The 14,885-nt window shown below is 38.1% G+C and overlaps 1 protein-coding gene and 2 long non-coding RNA genes across 9 annotated transcripts in view; 1 reads left to right on the top strand and 2 right to left on the bottom strand.

Moving 5' to 3' along the window:
* LOC127143524 (uncharacterized) overlaps window positions 1–695 on the bottom strand; it is a 13,586-nt gene extending 12,891 nt beyond the window's left edge. Inside the window, exon 1 of the long non-coding RNA XR_007815022.1 lies at window positions 20–695. This is a non-coding gene — a long non-coding RNA (uncharacterized LOC127143524). The remainder of the gene's footprint in view (window positions 1–19) is intronic.
* The window catches only part of LOC108888373 (uncharacterized), a 32,460-nt gene that overhangs the window by 15,337 nt on the left and 2,238 nt on the right, over window positions 1–14,885 (bottom strand). The window contains exons 3-9 of one of the 7 annotated variants that reach the window (XR_007815020.1): window positions 13,416–13,585; window positions 11,089–11,166; window positions 10,728–10,943; window positions 4,377–4,465; window positions 3,032–3,467; window positions 1,512–1,928; window positions 705–743 (exon numbers count right to left, since the gene is read on the bottom strand). This is a non-coding gene — a long non-coding RNA (uncharacterized LOC108888373). Of the gene's footprint in view, window positions 1–704; window positions 744–1,511; window positions 1,929–3,031; window positions 3,468–4,376; window positions 4,466–10,727; window positions 10,944–11,088; window positions 11,167–13,415; window positions 13,594–14,885 lie in introns of all 7 variants that reach the window. The other 6 variants (XR_007815016.1, XR_007815015.1, XR_007815018.1 and 3 more) reach the window with 6 other exon arrangements.
* On the top strand, window positions 6,684–14,752 carry LOC108888370 (zinc finger protein ZFP2). The gene is made up of 8 exons (XM_018684357.2): window positions 6,684–7,102; window positions 7,975–9,906; window positions 10,716–10,918; window positions 11,029–11,121; window positions 11,284–11,379; window positions 11,489–11,599; window positions 11,806–11,929; window positions 12,173–14,752. The coding sequence occupies exons 2-8, from the start codon at window positions 9,864–9,866 to the stop codon at window positions 13,654–13,656; spliced, it is 2,154 nt and encodes a 717-aa protein (XP_018539873.1). The 5' UTR covers window positions 6,684–7,102; window positions 7,975–9,863; the 3' UTR covers window positions 13,657–14,752.

Below are 14,885 nucleotides of genomic sequence, written 5' to 3'. Positions count from 1 at the left end.
TTTTGAAGCCTTACTATACTATGACATTTTTTTGAAGCCTTACTATACTATGACATTTTTTTGAAGCCTTATTATACTATGACATTTTTGAAGCCTTACTATACTATGACATTTTTTGAAGCCTTACTATACTATGACATTTTTTGACAATTTTTGAAGCCTTACTATACTATGACATTTTTTGACGCCTTACTATACATTTACATTTTTGAGTTTTGAAGCCTTACTATACATTTACATTTTTGACAGTTTTTGAAGCCTTTTACTTTTACTTCTGAATCACTTCTATATTGCTGATTACTTTTAGTGTAACCTTGGATATTAGATTACTCTAACCATTACTTTTATATTACATATTTCTAAATTTACAGATAACTTTTAGTGATGGAAAGTACATTCAACTATTGCAAACTTCTTTTATTGTACATGTAACTATTACATCTTTCTTCTGATGTTACTAATTACTTCTAAATAACATTACTACTATAAATACAGATTACTAATACTTAAATTATTTTTATGTTGCAAATTACTTTCATTATTAGACTTTTTGATGTTAGTACTTCTGTTATGTGGTTTTTGTTAAGCTCTGACATTTGAAAGACAGCTCAAGTGTCTCCTTTTGTAATTATGTTTTTATAACTGAATAAATTATATTTTATTGATCTTTCTATATTGTTATAGAAATAAAAATATTTTCTTACCTTCCCCATTGATGGATCCTGTTGTTTTTGTGAAAGGAGCTGAAACACATTGAACATTTGTTTACTTTTTTCCCCAAACACAACATTGATCAAAAATAACTACTACAAACAAGGCATAACTGGTCATTATCTTTCCAATACTTTACAGTAACATTTATTTTATCCTTAAATTCATCCTTTTCTTTGAACTGTTCTTACATGAGCTATGTAAATAAATTTCATTAATGTGTTTTTTGACAAATAATGAACTATTCAGACTGAAGATCAAATACTGAACAAAAACTTCTGAACACCTTCTGACCAACAGTTAAAATTAACACACACAAACAACTCAATCCAATATTTAATTGTGTTGTAGTCTAGTATGTCAAGCACATACACAAGATTAAGAATTTCTGATCATGTACAATAACATCTGACATTTTTGATGCTTTACTATACTGTGACATTTTGTGACATGTAATATTTGGGATTACTATTACTTCTGCATTGCTTTTATATTACAGATTACTTTTATTGTTCCCTCTAATATCAGATTACTTTTCTCATTACATATTACTTCTAAATTTAAAGATAGCGTTTACAGTTGCACACTACATCTAGTAACAGATTACTTTGACTATTACATCTCACTTCTGCTATTGCTAATTACTTTTACATTACTTCTATTAAAACAGATTACTTATACATTATTTTTATATTGCAGATTACTTCTATTACTACACTTTTCTGATTTATTGAATACTCAACAAAAACAATGTCAGTGCTCTGTGTTGGACGGTTGATGTAAGGCTGTTTGTGAATTACCTGGAGGCTTCTGTCCTGGTCTCAAAGAACTTCTTCATTGTACGAAGAGTCTCTGTGATCGTGGACTACGTCTCTGTGATCGCGGACAATGTCTCTGAGATTATGGACAACGTCTCTGCAATCATGGACTATGTCTTTGTGATCGTGGACGATGTCTCTGAGATCATAGACGGTGTCTCAGTGATCATTGACAACGTCTCCATGATCGCGGGCAATGCCGTCAAATCGGTGACCCCCGTCTCCGCCGATTCTATCGCAAGGTCTCTACGAAGCATGGGACAATGTCTCTGATCATGGACAACGTCTCTCTCATCTTTGACAAGGTCTCTGCAATCGTGGACAATGTCTCCCTCATCCTCAACAATGTCTCTCCGATCATGGACCATGTCTCTGCGATCATGGACAACGTGGTGACACCTGGAGGAAAGAGAAACATTCAAAGGAAAATGATCAGTACACTACCACCTATTCCTCATCGACAGTTTAACCATGAAAACACAGATAAATATTCAACATTGCAGCTGAACCAGAGCATTTTCCAAACATTAGAGGGCTGTTTCAGAAAATGAACAGTGGCCTGTCATCACCTCCTAAAGAACCAACAACAAATATTTGGGAAAAAGTAAAATGATTATTAATTTTCTGTCTATCAACTAATCACTGAAGCAGACGTGCATGTTACTGTGAACTGCACAACAATAATAAACACTAACAGTTCAGTAAAATTTTGAATGCAGGATTTTAACTTGTGTTGTTCATTATACTTCAGTAAAAAGTCTGAGTTATTTCCTCCACCACAGACAGTCACATACAGAATCATTTTTTCCAAAGTTCAACCTTCTTATTAACATATATTTAAAATGTCTTTGTTTTGTGTTGTTTTCATTTGATGAATGACAAGCAAATTTACAAAGGTCTTAACAGCAGCTTATCTGAAAATTTTAAGTAAATAAATGTAGGACTGTGTGTTACACACTGTAAAGACATGATTAAAATCACCCTCTGACCAACAGTTAAAATTAACACACTTACAAACAACTCAATCCAATATTTAATTTGTAGAATTGATGTTGTAGTCTAGTATGTCACGCACAAACACAAGATTAAGAATTTCTGATCATGTACAATAACATCTGACATTTTTGATGCTTTACTATACTGTGACATTTTTACCTCTATTTTGGATTACTATTACTTCTGCATTGCTTTTATATTACAGATTACTTTTATTGTTCCCTCTAAAATCAGATTACTTTTCTCATTACATATTACTTCTAAATTTAAAGATAGCGTTTACAGTTGCACACTACATCTAGTAACAGATTACTTTGACTATTACATCTTACTTCTGCTATTGCTAATTATTTTTACATTACTTTTATTAAAACAGATTACTTATACATTATTTTTATATTGCAGATTACTTCTATTATTACACTTTTCTGATTTACTAAATACTCAACATAAACAATGTCAGTGCTCTGTGTTGGACGGTTGATGTAAGGCTGTTTGTGAATTACCTGGAGGCTTCTGTCCTGGTCTCAAAGAACTTCTTCACTGTACGAAGAGTCTCTGTGATCGTGGACTACGTCTCTGTGATCGCGGACAATGTCTCTGAGATTATGGACAACGTCTCTGCAATCATGGACTATGTCTTTGTGATCGTGGACGATGTCTCTGAGATCATAGACGGTGTCTCAGTGATCATTGACAACGTCTCCATGATCGCGGGCAATGCCGTCAAATCGGTGACCCCCGTCTCCGCCGATTCTATCGCAAGGTCTCTACGAAGCATGGGACAATGTCTCTGATCATGGACAACGTCTCTCTCATCTTTGACAAGGTCTCTGCGATCGTGGACAATGTCTTTGATCGTGGACAATGTCTCCCTCATCCTCAACAATGTCTCTCCGATCATGGACCATGTCTCTGCGATCATGGACAACGTGGTGACACCTGGAGGAAAGAGAAACATTCAAAGGAAAATGATCAGTACACTACCACCTATTCCTCATCGACAGTTTAACCATGAAAACACAGATAAATATTCAACATTGCAGCTGAACCAGAGCATTTTCCAAACATTAGAGGGCTGTTTCAGAAAATGAACAGTGGCCTGTCATCACCTCCTAAAGAACCAACAACAAATATTTGGGAAAAAGTAAAATGATTATTAATTTTCTGTCTATCAACTAATCACTGAAGCAGACATGTATGTTACTGTGAACTGCACAACAATAATAAACACTAACAGTTCAGTAAAATTTTGAATGCAGGATTTTAACTTGTGTTGTTCATTATACTTCAGTAAAAAGTCTGAGTTATTTCCTCCACCACAGACAGCCACATACAGAATAATTATTTCACACTTCAACCTTTGACAGTTTACTATGCTATGAAATTTTTGTGACATTTTTTCACGCCTTACTATACTATGACATTTTTTGACCAGTTTTGATGCCTTAACATACTATACTATCCCTTACTTTAACGTGATATTTTTCCTTCTATTTTGGATTACTATTACTTCTGCATTTCTTTTATATTACAGATTACTTTTACTGTTACCTCTAAGATTACATTTATCATTAGATTCTACTTTTATTATTATATATGACTAAATTTACAGATAACTTTTACTGTTGTGAACTTCATCTATTAACAGATTACTTTGTCTATTACATCCCATTTCTGATATTGCTAATTACTTTTACATTACTTCTACTGACAAATTATTTGTACATTATTTTTTATTACAGATTACTTCTGTAATTTCACTTTTCTGGTATACTGAATACTAAACATAAAGTATTTAATGTCAGTGTTCTGTGTTGGAACGTTTATGTAAAGCTGTTTGTGAATTACCTGGAGGCCTCTGTCCTGGTCTCAAAGAACTTCTTCATTGTACAAAGACTCTCTCTGATCCACGGATGTTGTGGATTAAATGGAGACACCTGGGGGAAATCAAAGAGAAACATTTAGAAAAATGATAAAAACACTACTACGTATTCATCATCAATATTTTAACCATGTAAACACAGAAAAACATTCAACAACGACCGGGAAGAAAACGTGGAACCATAATGCGAAAATAATGATTTGACATCAGCGTGTTAATTACAGCAGAACAATAAACAAACTTTCTCACAGTGGTGTTCTCAGAGAGGCAATAGTGGGCATAATGTTAAATAATGGATCAGCAAAGCACAGCTGTATTCAAAGTTGCATGCAGAATTGCCCAGGCCAAGAAACCACGCACTACAGCTGGGCAGCCCTTTCCCCCCACTGCTCTACACATGGTGTCAGTTATGCTTGATGGGACAAAATTGAAAGCGCAAAACAGGCTCATTGCAGCCACTAATGCAGTGATATTGACTTGTTCATCTTTCTTGCCAAATGCCTTTACTCTTTTTTATCACACAGTGATAATGCATTTGCACTTTCATTTTTTCTATTTTTAAAGTTGATGTTATTTGATGCAATGTGAATTGCATGCAATGTGAATTGCATCAAATAACATCAAACAATTGAATTCTTTCTATATTTTAAATTTTTTTTAACGACGGTAACGACGGAAAAGGTTTGAGAACCACTGCTAGACATTGTTATACCTTATTATACTATGTCATTTTTTACGTTTTTATTCCACACTATATATATATATATATATATATATATATATATATTGTTTTTTTTTTTTTTACATTTTTGATGTCTTACTATAACATGACAATTTTCCTTCTATTTTGTATTACTACTACTTCTGCATTGCTTTTATATTATAGATTACTTTTAGTGTTGCCTCTGTTATTAGATTACTTTTGCAATTACATATTACTTTTCTTATTAGGGCCCGAGCACAAAAGCGTGTGAAGGCCCTATTGGAGTTCGATTAGGGCCTGAGAACAACGTGTCTGAGGGCAGGTTTCAAAAGTGATCCCCCACTGGGCTTAGTTTGTCGTACGTTGACGAAATTCGGACCACATATATAACATGCCCAGATGTACAAAAAAGTCTCCTGATGTCATAACCTCAAACCAAAATTAAGTCCGCCATTTTGACTTTAACACACAAATTTTGCTCATTTTTCGCTATTTGGAGACATTGTATTTGAACGAACGAACTCCTATCGATTTAATCATATCGACTTCAAACTCTGTCAGTACACTGTTTAATGCCTTTGTGATTAAAAGTTATCAAAAGCTTGAGTTTTCATCTAAGGGACTGGCCATGGCGGCACTTCAAATTTGCTATTGTTAAGGCTGACATCCGGGTATGAAGCAGCCAGGTACATAGCAATGTAACACAAAACGATGACAAGGACCGCTATAAACTGAGTTAAAATGGCCAGGGTGTAACACAATATTACAAAGAGAAGTAAAATGTCAGTAAAGTGACTGTAAGCAATTACAACAGGAGCTTAAACAGAGCTCCTTAGGTTGTCACCCGTGCACGTTGAGGGTTTACAACTCATGTCTGGGACGCCTCGGTCACGGAAAGGCAAACACACTCTTAGCCATGTTTAAAATAGAAAGCTAATGCTAACACTCGTCGCTAACGCAAATGTTAACGCTAATCGCTAGCTAGTTGGCTCCTTAGCCTTACCTTCGCGCCGCAGGTGTGTTCAGCATCCAGGCTGACTTGTGGTCGACAAAAAGTAGCTTCAAAGCTTGTTTTGGCATCCAGGCTTCTTCGGCAATTATGTGTTCTCACAGTACTGACAAACCGAAGCAACGCTTCAGGCCTTGGTTTAAATCTGTTCTCCGACTTCGTTCCTCCGCCTCTCTACGCTCCTCCTACAAGGTCATGACCAATGACGACACACGCACGCCTCTGAGTATAGATTATCGAAATGTTACATTGTCCAAGTGTTTTGAGATAATCTGCCCCCCAAAATTTATTACACCTGACAAATCAAGCCTTATATGTTTATGGTGAACATCACCAGGTGCAATAGAGACGGTTCCAAGTGATTCTGTTTCAGCCACAGTGAGTGTTACATTCTGGACATTCACTCTTAAGCCAGTGCAACTCAGTTTATATACAGGTGACATCATCTGACTCAAGTGTCCATGGAGAAACTTGCTCCTTTGCTTGAAAGAACTGAAGCTAGAGCTCGTTCTTTCAGAATGAAGCTAATGTGAGTAAAATGAGCAAATCATGTATGTGGTCTGATGAGTGGTCAGGAAAAAAAAGAACCTCATATGTCTGATATGCTTACAAATTTATCTTGTTAATACCACTGGTAAGTTTACAACAAATGCAGGGGTGGAATTTGTTGGAAATAAACACAGATTAAATCTCAGTTGCAACATTTTTTTTTATCACTTACTTGCATATTATATGGTTTTATTTTGAAGGACCACTTGACAAGTCGTGTGTTCTCTTCCGGGTGTCTCGCAGCTGCGGCCAAGCAAACATGGGATCCGGTGCAACTCCCGTGACGGAGTCTGAAGAAGACTTTAAAATGTTTAAGTCTAAAGGAACTCCGGCGTCTCTACCGAAACACTCGTACTGGTTTGACTTTTGGGTGTTTGTGGTCTTTGACATCGCGTTATTCCTCGTCATGTATTTCATAATCCCATAAAAAGGTGAGTGGGACTTTGAGGAGAAGTTTCTCGCTAGCAGAGGGCGGCTACGGAAGTTACTGAAGTAATGTGCTAGTCTTGATAAAGCAATGAGAAATGGTAAATGATTAACGTTGTTAATTTGTCATTTAAATGTGTCGTTAATAGTATTGTGTCTCAGATACACGTCCCAGTGCCCAGAAGCTTTTAAGTTCATTACATACACACACTAACCACTAAAGCAGTCATGTTTTTTTATTTAAATAAATGGCCATACTATACTCTGAGAGACTCGTCGGGGTGGTGTCAGCAACGATCATTCTGTAAATAGATCAATTATTTTAATCTATAACAGGTAAAAATATTGCCTGTTACAATTTGTCAAGGGAGGTGACATCAAATACTTTTAAGATGTCTGACCAAACAGACCAAAACAAAAACATATTAAGTTCAGTATCATACATAGGATAAAGTAGAAAATTCATACATTTGAGAGGATGGAACTGGTAAATGTTTTACATGTTTTCTTGGATAATGACAACATTTTATGTTTCAATTTTATGCCAGTTCCCTAATCTACTTATCAAATAAGAAATTTAGCTCTAACTCAGATTGCCTTCAACATTTTTACATAAATGCCCCTTTATTAGGACTTTTCAATGACCTTATTGCAGAAATGTATTTCCCTTGTTGTTTCCCATAAATGTATAGTAAGCCCATATAACATTCTGAATCATACAGCCCTTACAGAGTATTTTACCCAGACTACAATATCTTTCTTTAAACCGAATGTTGCCTGTACCTTTATATTATTCCCAAGTATTTTATGACACTTGTTTTTGCTGAGGTTAATGAGGTTTAATATTTATCTTTCATGTGATTATTTTTGTTAAAAGTTTGCCCCCTGGACTCTGGAGCCTGAAGACATGGAGTGCTGGTCTTGCCCTGCTGTCAGGAATGCTAACCAAGCTTTGACTGAATCTAACACCATGTTATCCGATATCACATCTCACGTCTCACAGACGGAACATGGAACTGCAAGTTTTATAAACGTGGCATCCTGCGTTGGTATCAGAGATTTGAACCGCAGGACTCTTTCCCACTGTGACCTGTTGCCAGTTGCTGTTGACTGTCTTTCTTCATGGATGGATTCATGTTATTGTCATGGGGAAGAGATATAATTCTAATATTTGTATCATTAAAAAATGGCAGTGGCGCTATTAGGACTTGTAAAATGTACTTGCTCTAATATCACTATAATGCTATTTTAAGTATTATGATTATAAATGTTACCCAGTTGAGCAGACTTGCCCAATGTATTTGATTGAGTAGTTACTGCTAACAGAGTTAACTGTAACATTTAGCAACTGTATCACATTCCATTTTAAGTGTTTTAGTTTTATATCTTAAAATTGTTTGATCAAGTAGTAGGTCTTGGAAAGGAAAGAGAATTCCCATATTTAAAAATGTTTGTCTTGTTATATAATAAGTTATGTGATGATCCAGTGTGGGGTCATAGAAACATGATTTTTCTTGCACACCATGAAGAACAATGTGTTGTTGTGGAGAATGATTCCAGCACACTAAAATGCTGACAGTTTGCACATGGAAAATGCTGCAAATAAAGTGTTTTGCCTACCTGCTAAATGGTGACCACTTGATTTTAGTTTGGCAAATTTCTATGAATTTGAATCAACTAAGTACAATGTATGCTTTGTTCCATTTATGTTAAATGCATCATGTGCTATAGTAAGTTTATAATTTGGTAATTAACTTAAAATGCATTAATCTACAATTCACCTGATAAAAGACTTTAATAGACTTAGATATTTATGAGCACCACCTGTGTTGCTGCTAGCTACATAAATTTGTTCATTTTGCATATTATCAGTTACCAGTGCTATTTATGAGATTTTTATGAGAATATAAAAATATAGTATACAAATGAATATACAAGAATACTAATGGTAATAAAAAATTACATACAAATAACTAAATAAAAAATATATAAATTAACCCAATAGAAATATAAAATTATGATCTGATTTGAATTATTAAATTATGAATCTATAACTGTCTATAGAAATTAAAATAAAAATAAAATCTGTTTTCAGTGCCTTCTTATTCTCTAGTCCTTTAATTGTAGTGCCGTATTGGAGCAGTTCTTGCAAATAAAAAATAACCTTCCTATTTGTCAACATCATCCAAGCAAATAAAATGTCCTTTTATTTCAGCTGAATTGCGTGTCCAGTTTTTTACATCCACCTAAAGCATTTTAGTATATGTACATTGATAAAACAAATGAGTGTTTCATCTTCCACTCCACAGAAGGTACAAGAACATTCAATATCAATTCGAAATCTCTCTAAAGGTTTTTTTTTTTTTTTTGCTGGATATATTCGGTGCATGATTCTATAAGAGACCTCTTTAACTTTATTGTTAAGACAGAATTTATCTCCAACCAAATAAATTTTCTTCCAGTCAATTTCCACATAAAGCGAGGTCCAAAAGAATTTTTGCTGAGGGTACAGTTACATTTAATATGAGATTCTCGATGTATTTATTGGAACAGCTATATTTGGTAATGTCAGTTTCTCCAGGGAATAGATTTACCCTCGCATTGCTACAATTCATTCTTGAAGAACAAACGTTGTATGCACGCCACGGAATACTTTTATTTTGAAAACAAATTACACGTGTTTCCGCTTTGTGATGCACAAATAAATGGCTTGTAACCCTATGGTAGTTTGGTCGTGACTTTTAAAAGTGACTTTATATTGTCGCAATGGTGGAAACAGCTGTCAGTTCCTATCAGGTGGAAAACACAGGTCCGTTTCACTGGAGTGTTTAATGGTTTTGTCGCAGCTAACAGCGAACTAGCTTTCTTGCGTAGTGTAGTGTGTTAGCTCGTAGCCCCTGCTAACAGCAGTGATTATAGCTAACTCAACCCAAAGTAAACACAACAAAACGTGGAATTAAGGCAACGTTCAATGTATTTAAGTATTGTTTATGAGCAGATGAAAGAAGTAAATTTCCTTTGTAACAAAAGTTGTGAACCAGTTTAAGCTAAATTTCCCACTGTTCGGCTAAGTTGCTAACCACGGTAAATCAGCTCCTTGCTTGAAAGAGACGTACAACCAAGCAGAGCTTTTGTTATTAGCCCAGGGGAATTTCCTGGTGTTATACACTATGTCTCTGCCTTACATGATCCTGCAAAGTAGACAAATTATCAAAACCGTATGTATATCCTCACGGCAGTTATCAATTCCGAGATGAATCAAATCTGTTTTATCAAGTCCTGTTAACAACTCCTGGCAATAAGCTTAGTGCTGTTTGTTGTATAATTAGCTTTTTTATAGTAAGTTTTTGAATCAGTCTATAAAAAGTAGCAAAACATCTGACACAGGCAGTTTTACTAAATGACATATGAGCCAGGTTTATACTTCACCATTATCACGCCACTCCGTAATAGCGTTCATATTTATATATACCATTTATATTGGCAAACATACACACATATGACTTCTACCACTCACGTTTATTACAAAGAAAAAATGCACAGTAACGGCACATCACAAGAGGACCCTTCACAAAGTCATATTATGACCCTATCCATCCCATGTGTGTGTTTGTACAGATGTGTTCCTACCATTGTCGTCACTAAGGCTGCTGATCCCTCCTCTGCGGCTGCTCTCTGCAGCGATGTGGCAGGTGGCTCAGCAGAGACACGTTCTTGATTATGAAAAGCTGGATGAGTTTGTATCACTGGTGACGGCCACAGTTCCTGACCTGCTCAGTCCAAAGCAACGGGGCAAACTGCTTCTCCGACTGCGATCGAAAGTGAGTCAGTGGGTATTAGATGAGACTGTGTGGCAAAAAGATACAATACACAGCTAGTGCAGACTTGCTGAAAGGACACCTTTGTCTTCTTTCTACATCTCTCTCCTCAGATTATTCTTGAGCTGTGCAGAAATGAGGAGACAGCCAACATGTTGTGTATACAGCCTCACCTAGAACGAATCCGCCCACCAGGATACACAGGGGTGAGTGACAGCAATGTTTTCACAATCATGGTCTCATCACAGGTCCTAAAAAACAGGTGACAACATGTCAGAAAGCACAATCGCATGTCCCTTATAATCATCGGTCAAATGAAGCATTGATTGTTTGGCTATTGTCCCAGTAAGAGTGACAGTATATTTCAGAGTGGAGACGCAGAGGTGGACGCAGAGGAAGCTATTTTCGTGGAGCTCATCCAAACTCTCCTGAAAGACCCTGCAGAGAGGCAGCATTTTTACAAGGTAGGACAGCTTCACATGGAGCCCAGCTGGCATTTTAAAGAGATTTTGTTGTGTTTTCATTTACTTTATGTTACTATGTTGGAATAACAGTTATCCTTGTCCTTCCTAGGAGGTTTTTCCAACAGAGTATGGTCTCAGCTATGACACAGACATGCAGCTCCTTGTGTGGGAGTTTCTTTCTAAACTGGAAAAACTCTTGCCAGTGCCAGACCTCGGTCAGGTAGGAAATGACACGACAGCTAACTGTAATATGTTAAAACTAGTAAAGACATATCAGATCTCTTCTCAAATAATGATATCAGTATCTACCTCAAAAATCCTTATGGCAACAGTTAACAGCTAATGGCAACAGTATTGGTGAATATTATTTTCAGGAGTGGTGATAATATCATCAGCAGGCTGAAATTTGCTTTTGTGCATAAACAGACAGTTTCATGGCTGACCTCTGCCCCCTCCGTACTGAAGGACTGCCTGCAAGCGCTTTCCAATCCTGATGACCTGAGGTCTCTCCTGCAGCACCACAGATGCCTTGAACACCTTGGCTCACAAGGTAAAAAAAAACAAAATAAGAGCCAAAACCTTATTTTAACATGACTTAAGTGTTCTCCTCTTATAGTACTTATAAAAGGTCTACTCTGTTACTCTGTTACTTGGGCTCATATTTACAGATTTGACTGCTTCACAACATGGGATACCCAGAAGTGAAGGCTAGAAACCAGAGCCTCAACCAGCAATGCTGCAAATGAAACAGGAAACACTAAACAGGCACCTATATCTTCTGTGTTTTGTATAGGTACCACTGTGGAGATGTCTACCCAGGTCTTCGCCTGCTCTGAGTGTCCGTTCTTCCACATGCAGGAGTCCTACCTGCTGCAGCACATTGAGCACAGTCACCCAGAACACCACAAGAAATCCCAGAGGGCTGCAGAGACAGCCGAGGCCCCCAAGAAGAAGGTCCAGTGCCCCGAGTTCCCAAAGCCTTTCCCCATCCACGACAGGCCTGACCCTCACACGTGCCAGGAATGTGGTAAAACCTTCACACGTGCCTCAGACGTGACTCGTCACCAGCGGACTCACACTGGTGAGCGCCCGTACACCTGTGAGGAATGTAAGAAGGGCTTCAAGAACTCCTGGGATCTGACCAGACATCAGCGCATTCACACCGGAGAGCGGCCCTTCCTCTGCTCCCAGTGTGGCAAACGGTTCACACAGATGGGTTTGCTCAAACTGCATTTTGAACGAACAGCCTGTGGCCAGACGTGCAACCCTCCCCTGGACTTAACGACAGAAGTTGTAGTAGCAGAGGAGACGTCAGAAAAAGGCAGTGGTCAGTACAAATGCCAGAAATGTGGTGATAGCTTCAGTAGCATCCTGGAGCGGCTGAGGCACAGGCAAGGACATGTGGTGAGGCGTCAGTACAAATGCCCCCTTTGTGAGAAGATCTACAGCCGAGCGTCAGATTTAAAGAGACACCAGATGAAACACACCGGCGAGCGGCCGTTTGCCTGTGAGTGTGGGAAGAGCTTCACCCATGTGTGGCTTCTGAATAAACACCAGCAGATCCACACCAGGGAGCGTCCGTACCCCTGCGCAGAGTGTGGCAAAAGCTTCACACAGCTCCAGATACTTAACAGGCACCTGCTGACTCACAACGGCCAGCGGCCTTTTCAGTGCTCCTACTGTGAGAAGAGCTTCACCCAGCTGGCCAGCCTCACACGCCACGAGAGGATCCACACGGGTGAGAGGCCGTACCTCTGCACCACCTGTGACAAGACGTTCCTCACGCATGGAGAGCTGAGCAGACATCAGCGCAGCCACAGCAACTTCAGGCCGTTCAGCTGCTCGCAGTGCCCCAAGAGCTTCAAGACCAAGCGCGCTCAGAGCGAACACCTCAATACACACACAGGTGAGCGTCCATTTGCTTGCACGCGTTGCGGGAAGAGGTTCGCCAAGTCCACCTCACTCGTACGGCACAACCTGACTCACACAGGGGAGCGGCCGCACCAGTGCTCCCAGTGTGGAAAGACCTTCCTCACCTCCGGTGAGCTGCTCCTCCACAAACGGATCCACACAGGCGAACGACCTTATCCCTGCTCCTACTGCGAGAGGAGGTTCAGGTGCTCCTCCGACCTCAACATGCACATCAGGACACACACCGGGGAGAAGCCACACAGCTGTCTGTTCTGTAAGAAGAGCTTCTCAACATCTACGAGACTCAAGAGACACATGCGCACACACATGGAGAAAGGCATAGTTGTGGAATCACTTAGTCTTTGAGCTGTCAGGGCTGATGATATATTTATTTTAACATGATGATTGTCTTTATTAAAACTAGAAACTGCCTTTAATCAACTGAATAGTTTTTAATTGTTTGTTTTGGTGATGCTCTCTTATATATGTTATACATTAAAAGATACTTTTGTTCAAAGTAATAAGTGCATTCAACCTGCACAAGATAAGAACCAAGCATGTTCAGTGCCACAGTCCAGTACACAGGGTGACTTTTTAAGAAAAGCAGACCATTTCTGGTGCTTGTAGATGTCTGGTGTAAAATGAAGGTCAGTGGTTCTCAGTGTTTTTGGCTTTTGATCCTTTAAAATTAAGCTATGTCTGTTTGAGGCCCATTGCTACTGGTTGCACTTGTATGTGGGTTATGAAAACAAAATTAACCAAAAAGTGATTGTGATTGAATAATGCATTTATTCACTGAAAAAAGGCTAAATTAGTCACTCCTGTTAATCATTTAAGGAACCTCAGATTAAATTTTCAACCTGATAGGGAGGACCTCACTTCACAATTATTTGAAGTCAGTAAGTTTTAGTTTATTTAAGGAATACTCGACTTAAAATCTATTAGTGCAGTGTTAAAAAAACAATAGGGGGAGAAGACAGAGATGGCAGATAACATACAGAGAGGACAATGGGAGTTTCAGAGAGAAACAGGGAAGAGGCCAAACTGTCCACAGAGGAACCAAAGGAAGTGAAGATTCATGGAGGTGATGAGAGCAGAGAAGCTGAGCCAGCAAGTAAAGTCTTGGACATTGCGGGGATATGTGGTTTAGAAAAGAAATATATGGACAAAGTAAGGGAGCAGAAGTAAAATGGAGGTAATCAGAGAGAAAACTAGCAAAAGGTGGGAGAACAAGATGCAAAAGGAAGGGGGGTTGCCAAGATCTGTGAAAAAGGGAGAGAAGAACAGACATTTTAAAGATGGTGCAACTGATCAACCTGTGGCAGTAGAGGAGGACTGCTCGGATATTCAAGGTGAATTCTTCTTATATTTCTTGTTCAATCTGATTGTTAATAGTCCATACACTGATTCATTTATTCATCTGTAACGTTGTAAATAAATAAATAAATCAGCAGTATCATTAGATCTTTGCATGCCTCCTCTACACTCAGTGACTGATTATAGGCTTCTGTGTAAACTGATTGAAGCTTGACTCATGTTACATTTAAGAGAACAGTGGAAGAAATGAGGTACAAGAAGAAGAGGTCTGTAATCCA

Source organism: Lates calcarifer, linkage group LG18, assembly GCF_001640805.2.
Source record: "Lates calcarifer isolate ASB-BC8 linkage group LG18, TLL_Latcal_v3, whole genome shotgun sequence".
Lineage (NCBI taxonomy): Eukaryota > Metazoa > Chordata > Actinopteri > Centropomidae > Lates > Lates calcarifer.
Note: the sequence above shows the minus strand (reverse complement) of the source record. Positions and strands in the feature narration are given on the sequence as shown.

What these genes read in the sequence shown, in the direction of transcription:
- LOC108888370 (XM_018684357.2), top strand. Translation starts at nt 9,864, where the DNA reads ATGGTGGAAACAGCTGTCAGTTCCTATCAGGTGGAAAACACAG. An exon ending in TTCTCCGACTGCGATCGAAA is followed by an intron (nt 10,919 to 11,028) that starts GTGAGTCAGTGG and finishes CTCTCTCCTCAG; the next exon opens with ATTATTCTTGAGCTGTGCAG. An exon ending in CAGTGCCAGACCTCGGTCAG is followed by an intron (nt 11,600 to 11,805) that starts GTAGGAAATGAC and finishes GTGCATAAACAG; the next exon opens with ACAGTTTCATGGCTGACCTC.